The sequence below is a fragment of the Cryphonectria parasitica genome, assembly GCF_011745365.1.
Source record: "Cryphonectria parasitica EP155 unplaced genomic scaffold M406scaffold_7, whole genome shotgun sequence".
Lineage (NCBI taxonomy): Eukaryota > Fungi > Ascomycota > Sordariomycetes > Diaporthales > Cryphonectriaceae > Cryphonectria > Cryphonectria parasitica.
In genome coordinates this window covers 106,609-120,019 of record NW_024468915.1, presented here as the reverse complement: position 1 = coordinate 120,019, position 13,411 = coordinate 106,609, and the positions used below count along the sequence as shown (strand labels likewise).

General features: G+C 49.7%; 4 protein-coding genes across 4 annotated transcripts; 2 read left to right on the top strand and 2 right to left on the bottom strand.

Moving 5' to 3' along the window:
- Positions 1 to 1,784: 1,784 nt before the first annotated feature.
- On the bottom strand, positions 1,785 to 2,997 carry M406DRAFT_229771 (chondroitin AC/alginate lyase; the record flags this gene model as incomplete). Its single annotated transcript, XM_040915819.1, has 2 exons — positions 1,785 to 2,076; positions 2,138 to 2,997. Coding segments are annotated over 2 exons (1,152 nt in total), but the record flags the coding sequence as incomplete, so codon positions are not given.
- A 2,010-nt stretch (positions 2,998 to 5,007) lies between these two features.
- Positions 5,008 to 6,478, top strand: M406DRAFT_357339 (aldo/keto reductase). Its single transcript, XM_040923652.1, has 4 exons — positions 5,008 to 5,153; positions 5,286 to 5,581; positions 5,678 to 5,791; positions 5,882 to 6,478. The coding sequence occupies exons 1-4, from the start codon at positions 5,045 to 5,047 to the stop codon at positions 6,401 to 6,403; spliced, it is 1,041 nt and encodes a 346-aa protein (XP_040773079.1). The 5' UTR covers positions 5,008 to 5,044; the 3' UTR covers positions 6,404 to 6,478.
- A 2,638-nt stretch (positions 6,479 to 9,116) lies between these two features.
- M406DRAFT_357338 (MFS general substrate transporter) lies at positions 9,117 to 11,906 on the top strand. The gene is made up of 7 exons (XM_040923651.1): positions 9,117 to 9,351; positions 9,455 to 9,736; positions 9,798 to 9,951; positions 10,011 to 10,192; positions 10,295 to 10,475; positions 10,546 to 10,897; positions 11,023 to 11,906. Exons 1-7 carry the CDS (start codon positions 9,178 to 9,180, stop codon positions 11,507 to 11,509), a joined length of 1,812 nt encoding a protein of 603 aa, XP_040773078.1. The 5' UTR covers positions 9,117 to 9,177; the 3' UTR covers positions 11,510 to 11,906.
- A 36-nt stretch (positions 11,907 to 11,942) lies between these two features.
- M406DRAFT_263696 (FAD/NAD(P)-binding domain-containing protein) lies at positions 11,943 to 13,244 on the bottom strand (the record flags this gene model as incomplete). Its single annotated transcript, XM_040917609.1, has 1 exon — positions 11,943 to 13,244. The coding sequence occupies one exon, from the start codon at positions 13,242 to 13,244 to the stop codon at positions 11,943 to 11,945; it is 1,302 nt and encodes a 433-aa protein (XP_040773077.1).
- Between the last annotated feature and the right edge of the window lie 167 nt (positions 13,245 to 13,411).

Below are 13,411 nucleotides of genomic sequence, written 5' to 3'. Positions count from 1 at the left end.
TTACAACTAGTCTAAAACTTGAAAAGCTACTAAAAGCTTAAAAAAGAGTTAGCTAGATAAACATTGGAAGAAAAAGCAGTACAAATCTACAGTCTTAAGCGCCTTCTGAAGAAGCATAGAGCTATTTTCATTATTATTATCATCATCATCAATAAACAAGCTAGAAATCTCTATAGAACCAGCATTAAAGCGCTTAGAAAAACCAATACCAACTGAATCGGAGGCACTATCAACCAAAGAATGCAAAATCAGAGTATTAGCATAAGCAGCAAATAACTCAACTGAAGCTTGAGAACTTGAAGCAGGCAGGCTAGACTGCTATTCCTGGAAACAAGAACAATTAGTTCAGCTTATACCAATCTCCAAATAGCTCTTTCTATACTTATATTAGGAAGAGAATGCTAATCAGCAGTTAGAATCAAGACAAGCTAAACAGAGCTTGCACTCTTCTCTGTAGCTATCAAGAAATCATTATGCAACTCAGATATGCTAGCAGGAAAGCTAAGATTTGCATCTAAGAGATCCTCATCAGTCTTCATATCGGAAGAAGAATTAGAAGAGGCTATATAGATCTTGCTCTTAGCAGAGTTGCTATTATCGGAAACAGCTATACTAAGCTCGCTAAGAGGAATAGAAACATTAGACTCGCCTAACGAGAAATCTGAAGTAACTAGAAGAAGCATATTAATACGCAAAGGCTTTCAAAAACCTTAAAAACAGATAGAAAAAGAGCTAATTGAAAAAGAAAGAGAACTGGAAGAAGGCAAGGCGACTGTAAAACGCGCTTATATAAGCTTAAATGCATTTGCAGAAACTCTACAAAAAACTCACTTTTCTGGCATATCTAACCAGTCAGATGGGGGGTGTGTGAAAAATGGGGCATATTTAACCCTAACCCTCTGTTTTGGTCTCCTCATAAACCATCTCAGAGCCTGGTTTAGTTACTTAGAAGATCTTCCTTTTGTATTAGATAGATTCAATCTCAATACTCATTCAGCCACTTCCACGTGCTCAGCTCATACGTTTCTCCTTATTACTGAAGCTGTTTCTGCAAACTGCCAGTAACACACATATTCAGTCGTTATAATTAAGCAGTGTGAGTAGTTGGGCATAGCTCTGCACAAATTTCTTGGTTCTTAATACAGGATAGATCTTGACGAGCAGTACATCAAATGGCTCTTCCTTCCCACCACAAATAGGATTTCCGAGACGAACCTTAAGAGCATTGGACATTCACCAATAGGAAACGTTTGTGGGGGGAAATGTCTTGTTCGCATTGTTGGCCAGGTGTAGCTACCTATCAAAAAAGGAAATGAACAGGAATTTGACCAGTCCTCAAGCACAGAATACCCCTTTTTATGCCCTCACAGCCGGCAGTCTCATCTGACCGATGGCCTTCCAGTCATCTTTCCCCGCAACATTTTCATGGACTCCTCTGTAAGTGGTCATCTAGCACTGTGCCGGCAGACCTACTCGAGTCTCTGTCTGCGACAGTGGCCACCGTTGTGTTTGGCCGTAGCTGTAGAAGCCGCAATGGTCTCCTTTCCAGACGACGAAGCTGCAATCAACATTGAAGTGGACAGAGTGACGACAGATGTATGTGATGTCGTGGCTGAAAGTGAGGCGGAGGACGCTGGTATGGTGGCGCTCAATAGGTTGGTAGCCTCGGACTGGACAGCCTGCCTCGTCGATGCGGCGGACAAAGACTGGGTGGTGGCAGTGTTGGTGAGCGGGGCGGAGGCAGACGCGGCAGTATTATTTGCGAGCGTGGCAGCGGTGTCGCCACGGTACAGTAACGAGCCCCATCCTAATCCGTCGTAGTTTCCCGAGCCCTCGCCCAATGAGCCTGCTCCTCCCTCAAAACCTCCATAGGCGTTGAGGGTATAGTTCAAGTACTCCGCTGTCCAGGGCGCGTCTAGCCCCTTGACTCCAGTATAATGGCTGTACAACAGCTCCCATGTTGGGCGTGTCGCTCCCCGGGAGGCGTTGCTGATTGTCGAATAGCTCACTATACCGTTGGTGTAGTTCTCGAAGGGGACGTCGTAACCCAGGTTGTACCGGGCAAAGTATTCGGCACTGTATCATCTCCCGATTAGTCTAGTACGCGGCTCACTCCAGAGCTCGTTTCAACACTCACCCTTGGAGAATACGGCTGTTGTTGAAGGCAAAGAGGTCCTCGCCTTGGTTCCACGCCTGCTGAGCGATAGCTGCAAGGAGTTGGAAGTCAAGCACGGAGTGGCCTTGATCACGACCCTCCTCCTGACCCTGGCCGAGGAGATTGCCCGTTTCTGGTTCCACGACAAGATTCGTGACCGCATGATTGATCGCGCCATTTCCCGTCCCGTTTTTGAGATAGTTCACGGCGAAGTCCCATGCTGTAGTGTTGTCCGTGAGAACGCCAAAGGCCATCATGGATGCAATGTTGGCAAGTTCCCAGTTGGCAAAGAAGTGGAGTACATTGTGTTCAGCTGGATCCTCGTGCCGGAGGAACAACTCGTTGAGTGGAAGGAAGACATCGTGCAGCATGTCGGTAACGATGGACAAGTTTGCAGCGAAGGGTTCGTAGTCGCGCAGCAACTCAGCAGCATTGGCCAGCTCGTATCCTTGCAGACCAGAGGTGAGGTATTTGTCCGATCCGCCACCGCCAAGCGTCGTGAGTGTCTGCCCCCACGAGGTCAGAATCCAGCCGGCAGTGTCAGCATAGGAGTCGTTCCCTGAGATCTTCCAGCGCAGGCCCAGGGCAAAAGCGGCAGCAATGTCATGCCACAACAGCTCTCCGTTTTCGGCATTAACACCGTCCGCGCTCCGGTAGATGGCGCTGACAGCATTACTTTGGTACGAAGCATCCGCGAAGGAAATGCTGGTGAGTTCGTTCCATGAGCTCAGCCAGGGGTCCAGACCAGCAGCAATGTTAATCTTCGCACGGGCTAATTCTGAGTCTGTGACCAGCAGACCTGGGTGGTTGAATGATACGACAGACTGAAAGAAAGGAAGTAGGAAAACACACGAACGAGGCATGTTGAAGGATCGGCTTGCCATCTTGAAAGACAGACACTGAATAGTAAAAATAAAGAAGATAGTAAAGAACGGTAAACTGATGCTCTCATGCTTCAACGGGAAGGTCTGCACCCGTGCGCCATGATATACTCAATAATTGGAATGTGCTTTGTTCACATCGTGCCCTTCGGCGCGAGCACGAGTTCTTTGCTTATGTATGAACATAACCTACCATATGGTCGTACATAGTCAGCCATGCCCACAGCGTGTCGACGAGGGATTCTGCTAGTTCTAAGCAGGGCTTTATGGAGATGCTACTGGGATGCGTGAGAGCAATTCAATACGACATATTGGCCTCCTGAGCGACTGGGAGGATCGTGTCGCTCCCCTATCGGCAGCAGCCGTTGGTTTAGTACGTGCTGTAGGCAGCATCGAATCCAATCTGAAACAGTAAATGCCGAGCCGAGATTGCAAGGAAATTAAGTCTAGTAGCACCACACCATGCTAAACTTCATAACTATCCATTCTAGCAATTACAGGAGCAGACGATCCCCAGTATTTAATAGTCAATGTGGGCTGACGTCTGGTGTTAATTACTATGGTATGATGGGTAATATTGGGTACCCTGGCCAGGTTCTGTGGAGCTTTATTCGCTGCGGCCCCCAGGTACAGTACTATGTAGTTGAATGGCGGGATACCATCAAGAGGGTACAGCAGCACACAAGACGCACGGGCCACAAAGTACGCGACCAGGGTGACTTTTCTTTCAGTATGAAACCATAGTAGTACGTACTATCCACACTGTGGGAGATGGACAAAAGCCGTGGAGATCTCGGGCTGTTGTGTGAACGAGACTCCGGCGCGCAGCTGCAGCTTCATAGCCCAGCTTAGTCCTAGCCACGAGTCTAGATAGGTGAATATTTACTAAACAGCAGGCAGCAATGTGTTTGTCACTGCCCTCGTTTCTATGAGTGTTCTCGCAAATGCAATCATTTAGTCAGGTTCTAGCGAGATGCAATAGTGCGCAGCTGCTTCATATGCTGCCCCCTTTGGGTCTAAATGGTACTGGACCGCTACTCTGCGGCGTCGACGTCGGGTGAATTCTCAGCTGCCCAGAAGACCGAGGAATGATTACAATTGTTCGAGCCAAAATTCTCCCGCGGAGTTTTTATTCTCCCGTTGGGTTGGGGGGGGGGGGGAATATACATCCAACATGACACCGAGAAACGCTTTCAACCGAACCAAGGACTTGTAGACCAACCCCTGCTCTGCATATCCTCGTGGAATTGAGAGCTCTGGTAGCAAGGCGAGAAGATCTTTTCACCGTTGAGTCTGAATAATACCGAAAATGCTCGAAAAACACTCTAACAAACTTACATATCAGACGATTTAGTAGGCTTAGTTGTTGCGTTATTGGAAAGATCCCGAAGCGTATTCCAGTTAACAGCTTGTAAACAGCTTGAACAATACTTAGGGATTTACTTAAGTAACTCTTTATATTCCAATGATACAGAATGCATCTGCTTCTATGTTCTGCGAAAGTTTTTTGGTCCTCGTTCCAAAGCACTGCGCTTCTGAAAAGAGCCACACAGCAAAATGACAGTATTATAATACGCTTGAGTATGTCCCGAAACGCACTTAGTTGTTTGTTTAATACCAGCTCAAATTACTCGGCTGATAATATGATGTTTCGCATAGAAACATGCCGGAATAAATAAAGAAAAAGTCTTTACTGAATTGCCCCAAACAGTAATCTTGGCTGCTTATAAAGGCCCGGAGATCCAAAGTATGAATGAGCAGCTATTGTAACACAAGTCAAGAGTGGATCTCGTTGATAACAACACTTGCTGATGACATTTTCGGGCTTTACTCGAGTTCGATAACCTGCTCAAATGTACATGCTCGGGATATGGAACCCGGAGCTTCTTGTAAAGCGGGACTATTTAGACCTGACCAGAGTCTGGCTGGTCTAGCCTCGGAAGCAGAGCTGCGTGAGCAGAACCATAACAACCAGAATATTCATCCAATATCAATTGCATTCAATACTATGGCTTCCAGTACCAATTCCAGTGGGGTGGCTCATATCGCCAACACTGACCTTGGAAGCAAGACCACAGTCAAGATAGTACTCGGCGCCATGACGCTGGGCAAGAAAGGTAGCCGGCCCTCAGCACATTACATCAACGCTTCCTCCCTTTGCCAATCACCACTTTCAAACTCCTACCCCCTCCTCTTTTCCTCTCTGCGTTGAAAAAAGTACACTCATTTGTGATAAATACATTTTATAGGCACTGAAGTAGCCCGTGTGCACGACCTGAGAGACTTCACAATTATGTTGGACATGCTGCAGAAATCTGGGTATAACGAGGTTGACACTGCACGGATCTACGGAGCCTCTGAGGAGCTTCTCGGCCAACTAGACTGGAAAGGACGTGACATAGTAATGGGCACGAAGCTCAGCCCCCGCCGGTCCGGACCCAACCCATACTCGCACAAGACAAAAGACCTTCAGCGAGGCCTCACAGACAGCCTTCAGGCGCTGCAGACCGATACGGTCGACTTGTGGTATCTGCACATGCCAGACGTATGAGGCCCCCCCCCTCCCCCCGGCGGAAAAGATCCCCCACTCTCTCTGTCGGAATTTTTTGAGGTACCTGCTCACTCTCTAGTATGATTGTAGCATGATACGCCGTACAAAGAGACTCTTCAGGCCGTCAACGACCTCTACAAGGCAGGCTTGTTCAAGCGGTTTGGGATCAGCAGCTATGCTGCATGGGAAGTTGCTCAGATCTGCGTAAGCTGCTCTAGTGAACAAATAGTCCTTGATGATCATCAGCATTAGATGAAATGGGCTAAGAGCTGACTCTCCTTGTGTGACTGCTAGGAATTGTGTATCCAAAATGGCTGGAAGATGCCGGATGTCTACCAGGGGTCCTACAACGCACTTCAACGCTCGGCTGAGCCGGAACTATTCCCTTGCCTCCGAGCCTATGGGATCGCCTTCTATGCCTTCAGTCCCCTGGCTGGTGGGATGCTGACGGACAAGTACGAGCGTGATACCACTCAACACGAGCCGGGCAGCCGGTTCGATCCAGCCAAGGCGCAAGGGCGGGGCTTTCGTGGAATGTATTGGAATGAATCTTGTTTTGCTGCTCTGGACATAGTAAGACCGGTAGCACAAAAGCTAGGCCTGACAACTTCCGAGGCGGCACTCAGATGGCTAAGCCACCACAGCTCGTTGAAGGATGACGGCCTTGATGCGATCATCGTTGGCGCAAGCAGTGCAAAACAGCTGGAAACGAACCTGACAAGTCTAGAGAACGGTGCATTGCCGGACGAATTAGTGAAAGCCTTTGACGAAGCATGGATGGTCGTGAAGGGAACATGTGGCCCGTATCATAGATGAACATTGCCTATAAATACTGAAATACAACTAGGATCGTATCTGTACCTACAGGACGGAATATCGACTCTTTTACTGAAATTAGTATGACATAAATTACTTCGAGGCGAAAACATAGGCCACAAACTGCATCTAAGTGGCTTCCACGTCGCCGGGTTGATTATTATAGCGGTGTAAGCTTCAAAAACATCTACGGGCATAGTATCTGGTACATATTTCGCATCTTCTTCAGTGATTTAGCGATGCAGGAGAGTTTCAAAGAAGTTTATTCAGGTGTATAATAGTAGACAACCCATGTTGTACAAAAAGCCCACCCGATGAGATGACGAGAGGGCTGTCAAGACAGAACAGTATCGCCAAAAAAGTTTCATGACTGAAGATTTCGCCGTAAAAAATATAGGCTTTGTTTCTCTTACCGGCAGAATTACTCTCATTTATGATGAGAGATCACGAAAAGACTTGACCAGTTACAACCAGTCGTACTGCCCATAATAAACCTATCTAACAGACGATAGTTCTGGCCTACTGACAGGAAATATCACTCAGTCAAAGCCACTACGCTTTATAACAGAAATTGAAATACTTGAAAGCAACCGATGCAAGATTCCACTCTACGGTAAGCTCAGCTGGAGTATCTGAGTACGAACTCTGCCCATAGTCATTCATTAATACTTGCGGGAGTCGATTGCTATGATCTGTGGCGCTGCAAGGCTTCTGACGAGAGCTAATCTTAGGTAAAGAAATGCTCCCACTCAGAACAGTATCTTCCAGGAAGGTTCAGTCAGCAAGGTATATCGGTCTATTGTCATCCCATGCTCAACTGAACAAGGTGCTTCGGGGTAATCTCCCGCACCAAGTCTGAAACAACCATAATCTTCCATAAAGAATCAATGAATCAGACTGGGGTGGTACAAGATGGTTGAATCGGCCCTTTTGTCCTCCTTCCACCGATTGTCACCTTCTACAGGGAGCCTGCCATATCATCGCAATCCTCATGCTGCCACATTCCCCTCCCTCAAATCCCCGCTCGCGCAACCAGTCTGAAGTCGCCCTGATATCATCGGTGCAAAGTTTTAAGGTGGGGAGACGATACTCATCGCCCTGGTATGAGCACAGCTCTGTCCAAGACGCACAATGGCTCGAGATACCAGCCTTGCCGCTGACTACTGGAGAGACGCTGGCTCTACATACGGTGATGCCTTGCTCTTTTCCACATTTCCCTGCCTAAGCCATATGTGTGTGTGTATGAGATCTTTGCATTCTTTGCTGTCAATAATACCATCATCGTCGTCCTTCCCTGTCACTGTTTGTTCTCCTTCACGAGAATAGTAACAGGCCCCTTCGTAAACGACCCCCTGTCGGCCATTTCTTTCAGCGTTTGGCCGTACATTTCATAGTTACATTCTAAGGATCCAACAATTGAGACCCCCGGTTCTATTTTGACTATCACCGCCCGATACAGGGACTCGAAAGATAGACTATATACTCAAATCAAGAGAGGTCATCGCTTAACACAAGAGCAACAAGAACCTCACTCTGGCTGATGATCTGAGAACTTACAAGATCATCCCATCGAGCAACTTCACCGACTAAGATACCATTGACATTCATTGATACAACAAAAAGCTATACCTAGATTCTATGAAGTGGGATCACGAACGCTTGCGTCAAAGCTTGAAGGAGTTCGAGAATGAGGCTTATAGCAGTAAATGAGGATCACGATCAGCATTACCAAGATTGTCATAGTTATAAAAACAAATGTTGGTTCCGTTCAGTACTCAGGTCTCTGGGCTGAAACTGCGGGAAATAGTGGTGGATTGGGGCGGCGCAGATTAATTGTCACTCATCCATCAGCATGCGCTGAGTCAAACTTCAGCAGGATATCATCACGGCTTATGCATTGGCACTCTATGAGTTTGCAAAGAATATGACGATAATAGCGAGCCTGTGTTCCAGGATAAGCAACCCATATATACGTAGCAATGATCGTGCACCCAGGTTACTGCAGCACACTGCAGGTCGAGCTCGTCCAGAGGCAGAAAGTATGACGAGTGAGACTAAAGAACTTGACAGATTCATGTTCATCCTCGAAATTTCCTCAGAAATTACATTCTCAAGGTCATTTGATCAAGGTTCCAGAGAATATCAGGGATGCAGAACACTTGTTGATCAGCTCTAATAGTCTGATAAGTGAATACTGAAAGAACCAAAGTTCTCTGTCATTTACATCGCCAGCTAATTTTATCCCTTGTTATGCCCTTTTTGCGTTAGTGTCAATCTGGGCAAATCCCGGAAGCCGGACTGTTTAACACACACATGTGAGACAAAGAGCTCGGTGGGGAAAATGGAAGAATGAAAAAGTCCCAAAACGCACTTTCGAATCGGGAGGCCAGCTGAGACTGGAATCTAAGTACAGGCGACGTCACTTATGACAGTAGCTATGCGGCGAAGCCTCTGAGAACAAAGGTAAGACATGCGCGGTCTGCAACTAGAGCGTTTCCCGCCTGTTAAAGCCACTCGGGTCTTGCACTTTCATTTCTCATTTTTTCTTTTCTTTTGTGTAACCTCATTACGGGACAATCAAAGGCCCGAACCTCAAAATCCATCCGAGCCTTATCCTTTATTTCAGGGAATTCACAACACACCAAACGCCCTTTCTTTACACTTCGCACTTTCTGAGTCTTCCTCAGGCTTCTTTCCATCTTTTCGCCGCCATCGAAGCCTGCCTTTCACGCCACCTTGTTCAGTCCTGTATCGTGCGTGCCCTCTGTATCAAGATGGCCTCCCCGCAGGACAAACAGCCCACACCTCCTCCACCACTATCAGCACAACCACAAACGGACGAGAAGCAAGACGCAAAGGGTAATGATGGCGAGACCAACGCGCCCACGGGGCTCAAATTCGTATTGCTCATGCTGTCCGCATTCTCAGCAATGTTTTTAGTATCCTTGGTACGTCACAGAAGCGCTGTGGTGCAGGCAGACCACAAACTCCAAGCACACCCGTCACCCCTACTCTTCACTGGGGATCCTGACTAACAGGTAAACATGGCAGGATAAACTCATCATCTCGACCGCCATTCCTCAGATCACCAATGACTTCCACTCCGAGGACGATATTGGTTGGTATGGAACTGCCTACCTGCTTACGAATTGTGCCTTTCAACTTGTGTTTGGCAAGCTCTACAAGTTCCTCCCCGTCAAAGTGACCTTCTTGTCGTCTCTGTTGGTATTTGAGGCCGGCTCTGCCCTCTGTGGTGCAGCTCCCAACTCGGTTGCCTTCATCTGGGGGAGAGCTATCTCTGGCCTGGGAGCCGGCGGCATCCTCCCCGGGGTTGTAGGTCAATGTCCTCCCTCTGCTGCCCCGTCACCTGGCTTAACACCTTGCTACCTTGCAGATGGTTATTATTGTCTATGCAGTCCCTCTTCACAAAAGGCCCAAGTATCAAGGTGTTTTCGGTGCTATATTCGGCATCGCTTCAGTACTTGGGCCGACTGTCGGCGGTGCTTTTACAACGTACGTTACCTGGAGATGGTGCTTTTATATCAACCGTAAGTCTTGAATGTTGGCAGCCTAGACGGCTCAGTCTTGACTGACGCGTCCGTATCAGTTCCAATTGGAGGTGTGATCATGGTGTTGTTGTTTTTCTTCCTCCACCTGCCCGATCACCCGGGCTCCAACGTGCCTTTCAAGGAGAGGATACGACAGGTCAACGCCCTGGGCTTCGTCTGCCTCGTTCCCGGCATCATTTGTCTCTGTCTCGTCCTACAATGGGGTGGCACTACGTATTCTGTAAGTCTGTGATTGAACGATTCTGCAGATGCATACACACATGTATACATGCGCATTCTATATACTCGGTGCCTGCTGAAGCTGACTGGTTCGGGGTGGCAGTGGGGTGATGGACGTATTATTGGCCTATTCGTCGTCGCCTTTCTGCTCTTGATCGGCTTCATCTTGGTCCAGGTATGGCTCCCAGACCAGGCCATCATGCCGCCGCGCGTCTTTGTGCAGCGCAGCATCGCCGCAGGCTTCTGGTCAAGCTTATGCTGCGGAGCACACCAAACCATATTCTGTCAGTGCCCTACTCAACATTTGGTAGCAGTAATGTTCTCGTTCTGATGCTAGGGGAAAAAATATTCCAGTGTACTACCTCCCAATCTGGTTCCAGGCCATCCAGGGCAAGTCTGCCAACACCAGCGGTATAGACCTCTTGGCCATGGTACTACCCATTGCTGCTATGGCGCTTGCAAACGGTCAGCTGGTTTCCTATACCGGATACTACACGCCATCCTTTATATTCGGCTGTTGCGTTGCTGCTGTTGGTGCTGGTCTGCTGTGTACCCTCGGGGTTCATGCCTCGGAGGGTCAATGGGTCGGATATCAGGTCCTGTACGGATTTGGCCTCGGCTTCGTCTCACAGGCTCCTAATATGGCGGCACAGACGGTGCTGCCGAAGCAGGACGTGGCTATTGGTGCATCGCTCATGTTCTTCGGGTGAGTCATCCATACATATCCCCTCCTCCCCCTCTCTCTCTATGTAGAAGACAGTGCTACCTGTCGTAAGATGAGATATTGGCTGCTTCGTGTTGACACGCCACCCTTCCGCTTTCTCGTCTCAGGCAAACACTATTCAGCGCAGTCTTCGTCTCGGTCGGACAGAACGTTTTTGACAACCAACTGCGAACCCGGCTCGCCAAGGTCCCGGGCCTTGGTTCCGTCCCCGTTCAAGACACCGGTGCCACGGACTTCCTCGACAGCCTGAACAACCAGAACCGCTCTGCGGCACTCGAGGCATATAATGGATCATTGCGTACCGTCTTCGTGGTCGCCATGTGTATGGCCTGCCTCGCTATCCCGGGCGCCCTTGCTATGGAATGGCGTACTGTCAAGAAGAAGGGTGGTCCATCCCCTGCTGGGAAGGAAGGAACCCAGGCGAACGGCCAGGAGATGTTGAAGGCCCCAGGAGAAGCCGGCAACCCAGAATCAACTCCTGTCAAGACCGCCGACGAGGAGGAGGCGGTGGTACAGGAAGGCAGGAAAACATCCGTGACGGCCTCAACAGGAGGCTCTGCCACCGTGCATACTGCTCCCAAGGGCGAGGAATAGACCGTGTTGCGATGCCTGCACCTCAAGAGGAGATTTCTAGGCGCGAGGGTTGCGACCAAGGTGAGGTTTTTGCGGCGATGGCCGAGCAGGCTCTTGGCGGATAGTATGTTGAGAGCAGTGCCTGCTAATACTGGAGGTGGTGGAGAAAGTGGCAGGCTCAAGACTTAATTAATCCTAATGTTAGGTGCTAAGAAGAATGGTGCATGCGTCAGCGCGGCGAGATAGGAGTTATGGCCATGCGACATCACATAATTAGGGTCCTACCGGACACTTAGAGAGCCGGATTTGTGTATTATAGATTTGACCAACGCCACTCAGCGTCCAATTTAGAATAGTTAGGTGTTTCATCGAGCTCCAGCGAGCTGTTTATTCATATTATCTCAGGCAGAGACGAACGAGTCTAGAGCCCACGCAGCCTCTCGCTTTAGACACGTCAGATGCACTGTCTTCCGCCTTCGACCTCTAGCTGCGGATAATCTGGCACCTCCCAGTCCCCCTGCGCTTCAGGCAAAGACCTGTAGAGCAGCTTGTCGATCTTCAATCCGACGAGCGCTCCCATGATCCTATGCATGAGCCAGATCCCGGCCTGCGTCTCGTAGTAGAACAGTCTCGGTATACCAGGGGGTAGCTTCTGCATTTCGGTAACGAAAGGCTTCAACACAGTCTCGTAGCCCCGGAGCGCAGCGCCTACATCGCCTTCGCGCTGCTTAGCCAGCTCTCCTGCTAGGACGAAGGCTCCGACAAGGGCACCTGTCGTGCCTAGTCCTGAGTTTGGGCTAGGGCAGTACCCGGCATCTCCCAGAAGCGCTATGCGGCCATCGTGCCAGTGATCCAACTTGATCTGGGCCGACTCGTACGCGTAAAAGAAGTCGGCATTGTTGAGCATGTTGTCCAATAGCTGATCCGTCTTCCACCCGGCCCCTCTAAAAGCCTCAGCCCACGCCGCCTTCTGCTCGTCAATGCCCTTTGTCATGGACCCGATCAAGTTCCGACTAGGATGCATGATGCTCAAGACTACCTGTGTGAGAGGCTGGTCTCCAGTACGAGTAGCGATGGACCGTCTGCCGGGGGCATTGTACATCTTGGCGATCTCGGGCTGGTTCTCTGCGGCATCTCTCGGGATGTTGAACAAGGCCATGTATACACCCAGAGAGGCAAACGTGCTCTGGTCCTCCTGAGCACCAAAAGCCATCCTACGCGTGCTAGAACGCAGGCCGTCGGCCCCAACAACCAAATCGAACTTGCTTCTCGAGCCATCCGAAAATACAACATCGACACCGTCCCTGTGCTGGTGCATCTCCGTCGCGAATTTGCCGAATCCGTATTGTAACGCCTCCTGCGGCTTCCGCCCCTTGGCAGCCAGCTCGAGGCTCTTCTGGTACAGCACATCCACCAGCTCACCACGCATAATCTCGAGCTCGCTTGTCAGAGCCTGACGGCCTCTGCCCGTCTTGTTCTTTCCCAGCAGCGCCCTGAAGCTACCGTGGGTGTCGACGAGCGCGAGCCCTTCCTCCACTGCGCACCGTGCCCTGATGGCCGGCAGCAGGCCGATACGCTGCATAATTGGGATTCCCTGCGCTCGCAGGTCGACTTGCTGCCCGCCAGTGCGCAGTGCTGGGGCACGCTCGACCACTGTGATGGCGTAGGCGGCGGCGCGTACAGGCGAGGAGAGGAGCATGGCAGCCAAAGCCGTGCCTGCGACGCCCGCTCCATTGATAAGGATCTTGAAAGCCATAGGTACGACTGGTTCGGCTCTTGTGTTCGCTCAACTGTTGAAGACGTCTGGAAACTTTGTCGGCCTATCTATGACGCTGGGATGTTTTCCTGCGAGATTTCGATTGCTGTCAGTGCACAGGCAGGCAAGGTCAAGAGATAATTCTTGCGTTGCTCCGTGAGTATCAG

Bases quoted from the DNA above. Each gene is read 5' to 3' on its own strand.
- M406DRAFT_357339 (XM_040923652.1), top strand. From the start codon at position 5,045: ATGGCTTCCAGTACCAATTCCAGTGGGGTGGCTCATATCGCCAACACT. The intron at 5,154-5,285 runs GTAGCCGGCCCT...TACATTTTATAG, and splicing joins CATGACGCTGGGCAAGAAAG to GCACTGAAGTAGCCCGTGTG. The intron at 5,582-5,677 runs GTATGAGGCCCC...GTATGATTGTAG, and splicing joins GGTATCTGCACATGCCAGAC to CATGATACGCCGTACAAAGA.
- M406DRAFT_357338 (XM_040923651.1), top strand. From the start codon at position 9,178: ATGGCCTCCCCGCAGGACAAACAGCCCACACCTCCTCCACCACTATCA. The intron at 9,737-9,797 runs GTAGGTCAATGT...GCTACCTTGCAG, and splicing joins GCGGCATCCTCCCCGGGGTT to ATGGTTATTATTGTCTATGC. The intron at 10,193-10,294 runs GTAAGTCTGTGA...TCGGGGTGGCAG, and splicing joins GGGGTGGCACTACGTATTCT to TGGGGTGATGGACGTATTAT.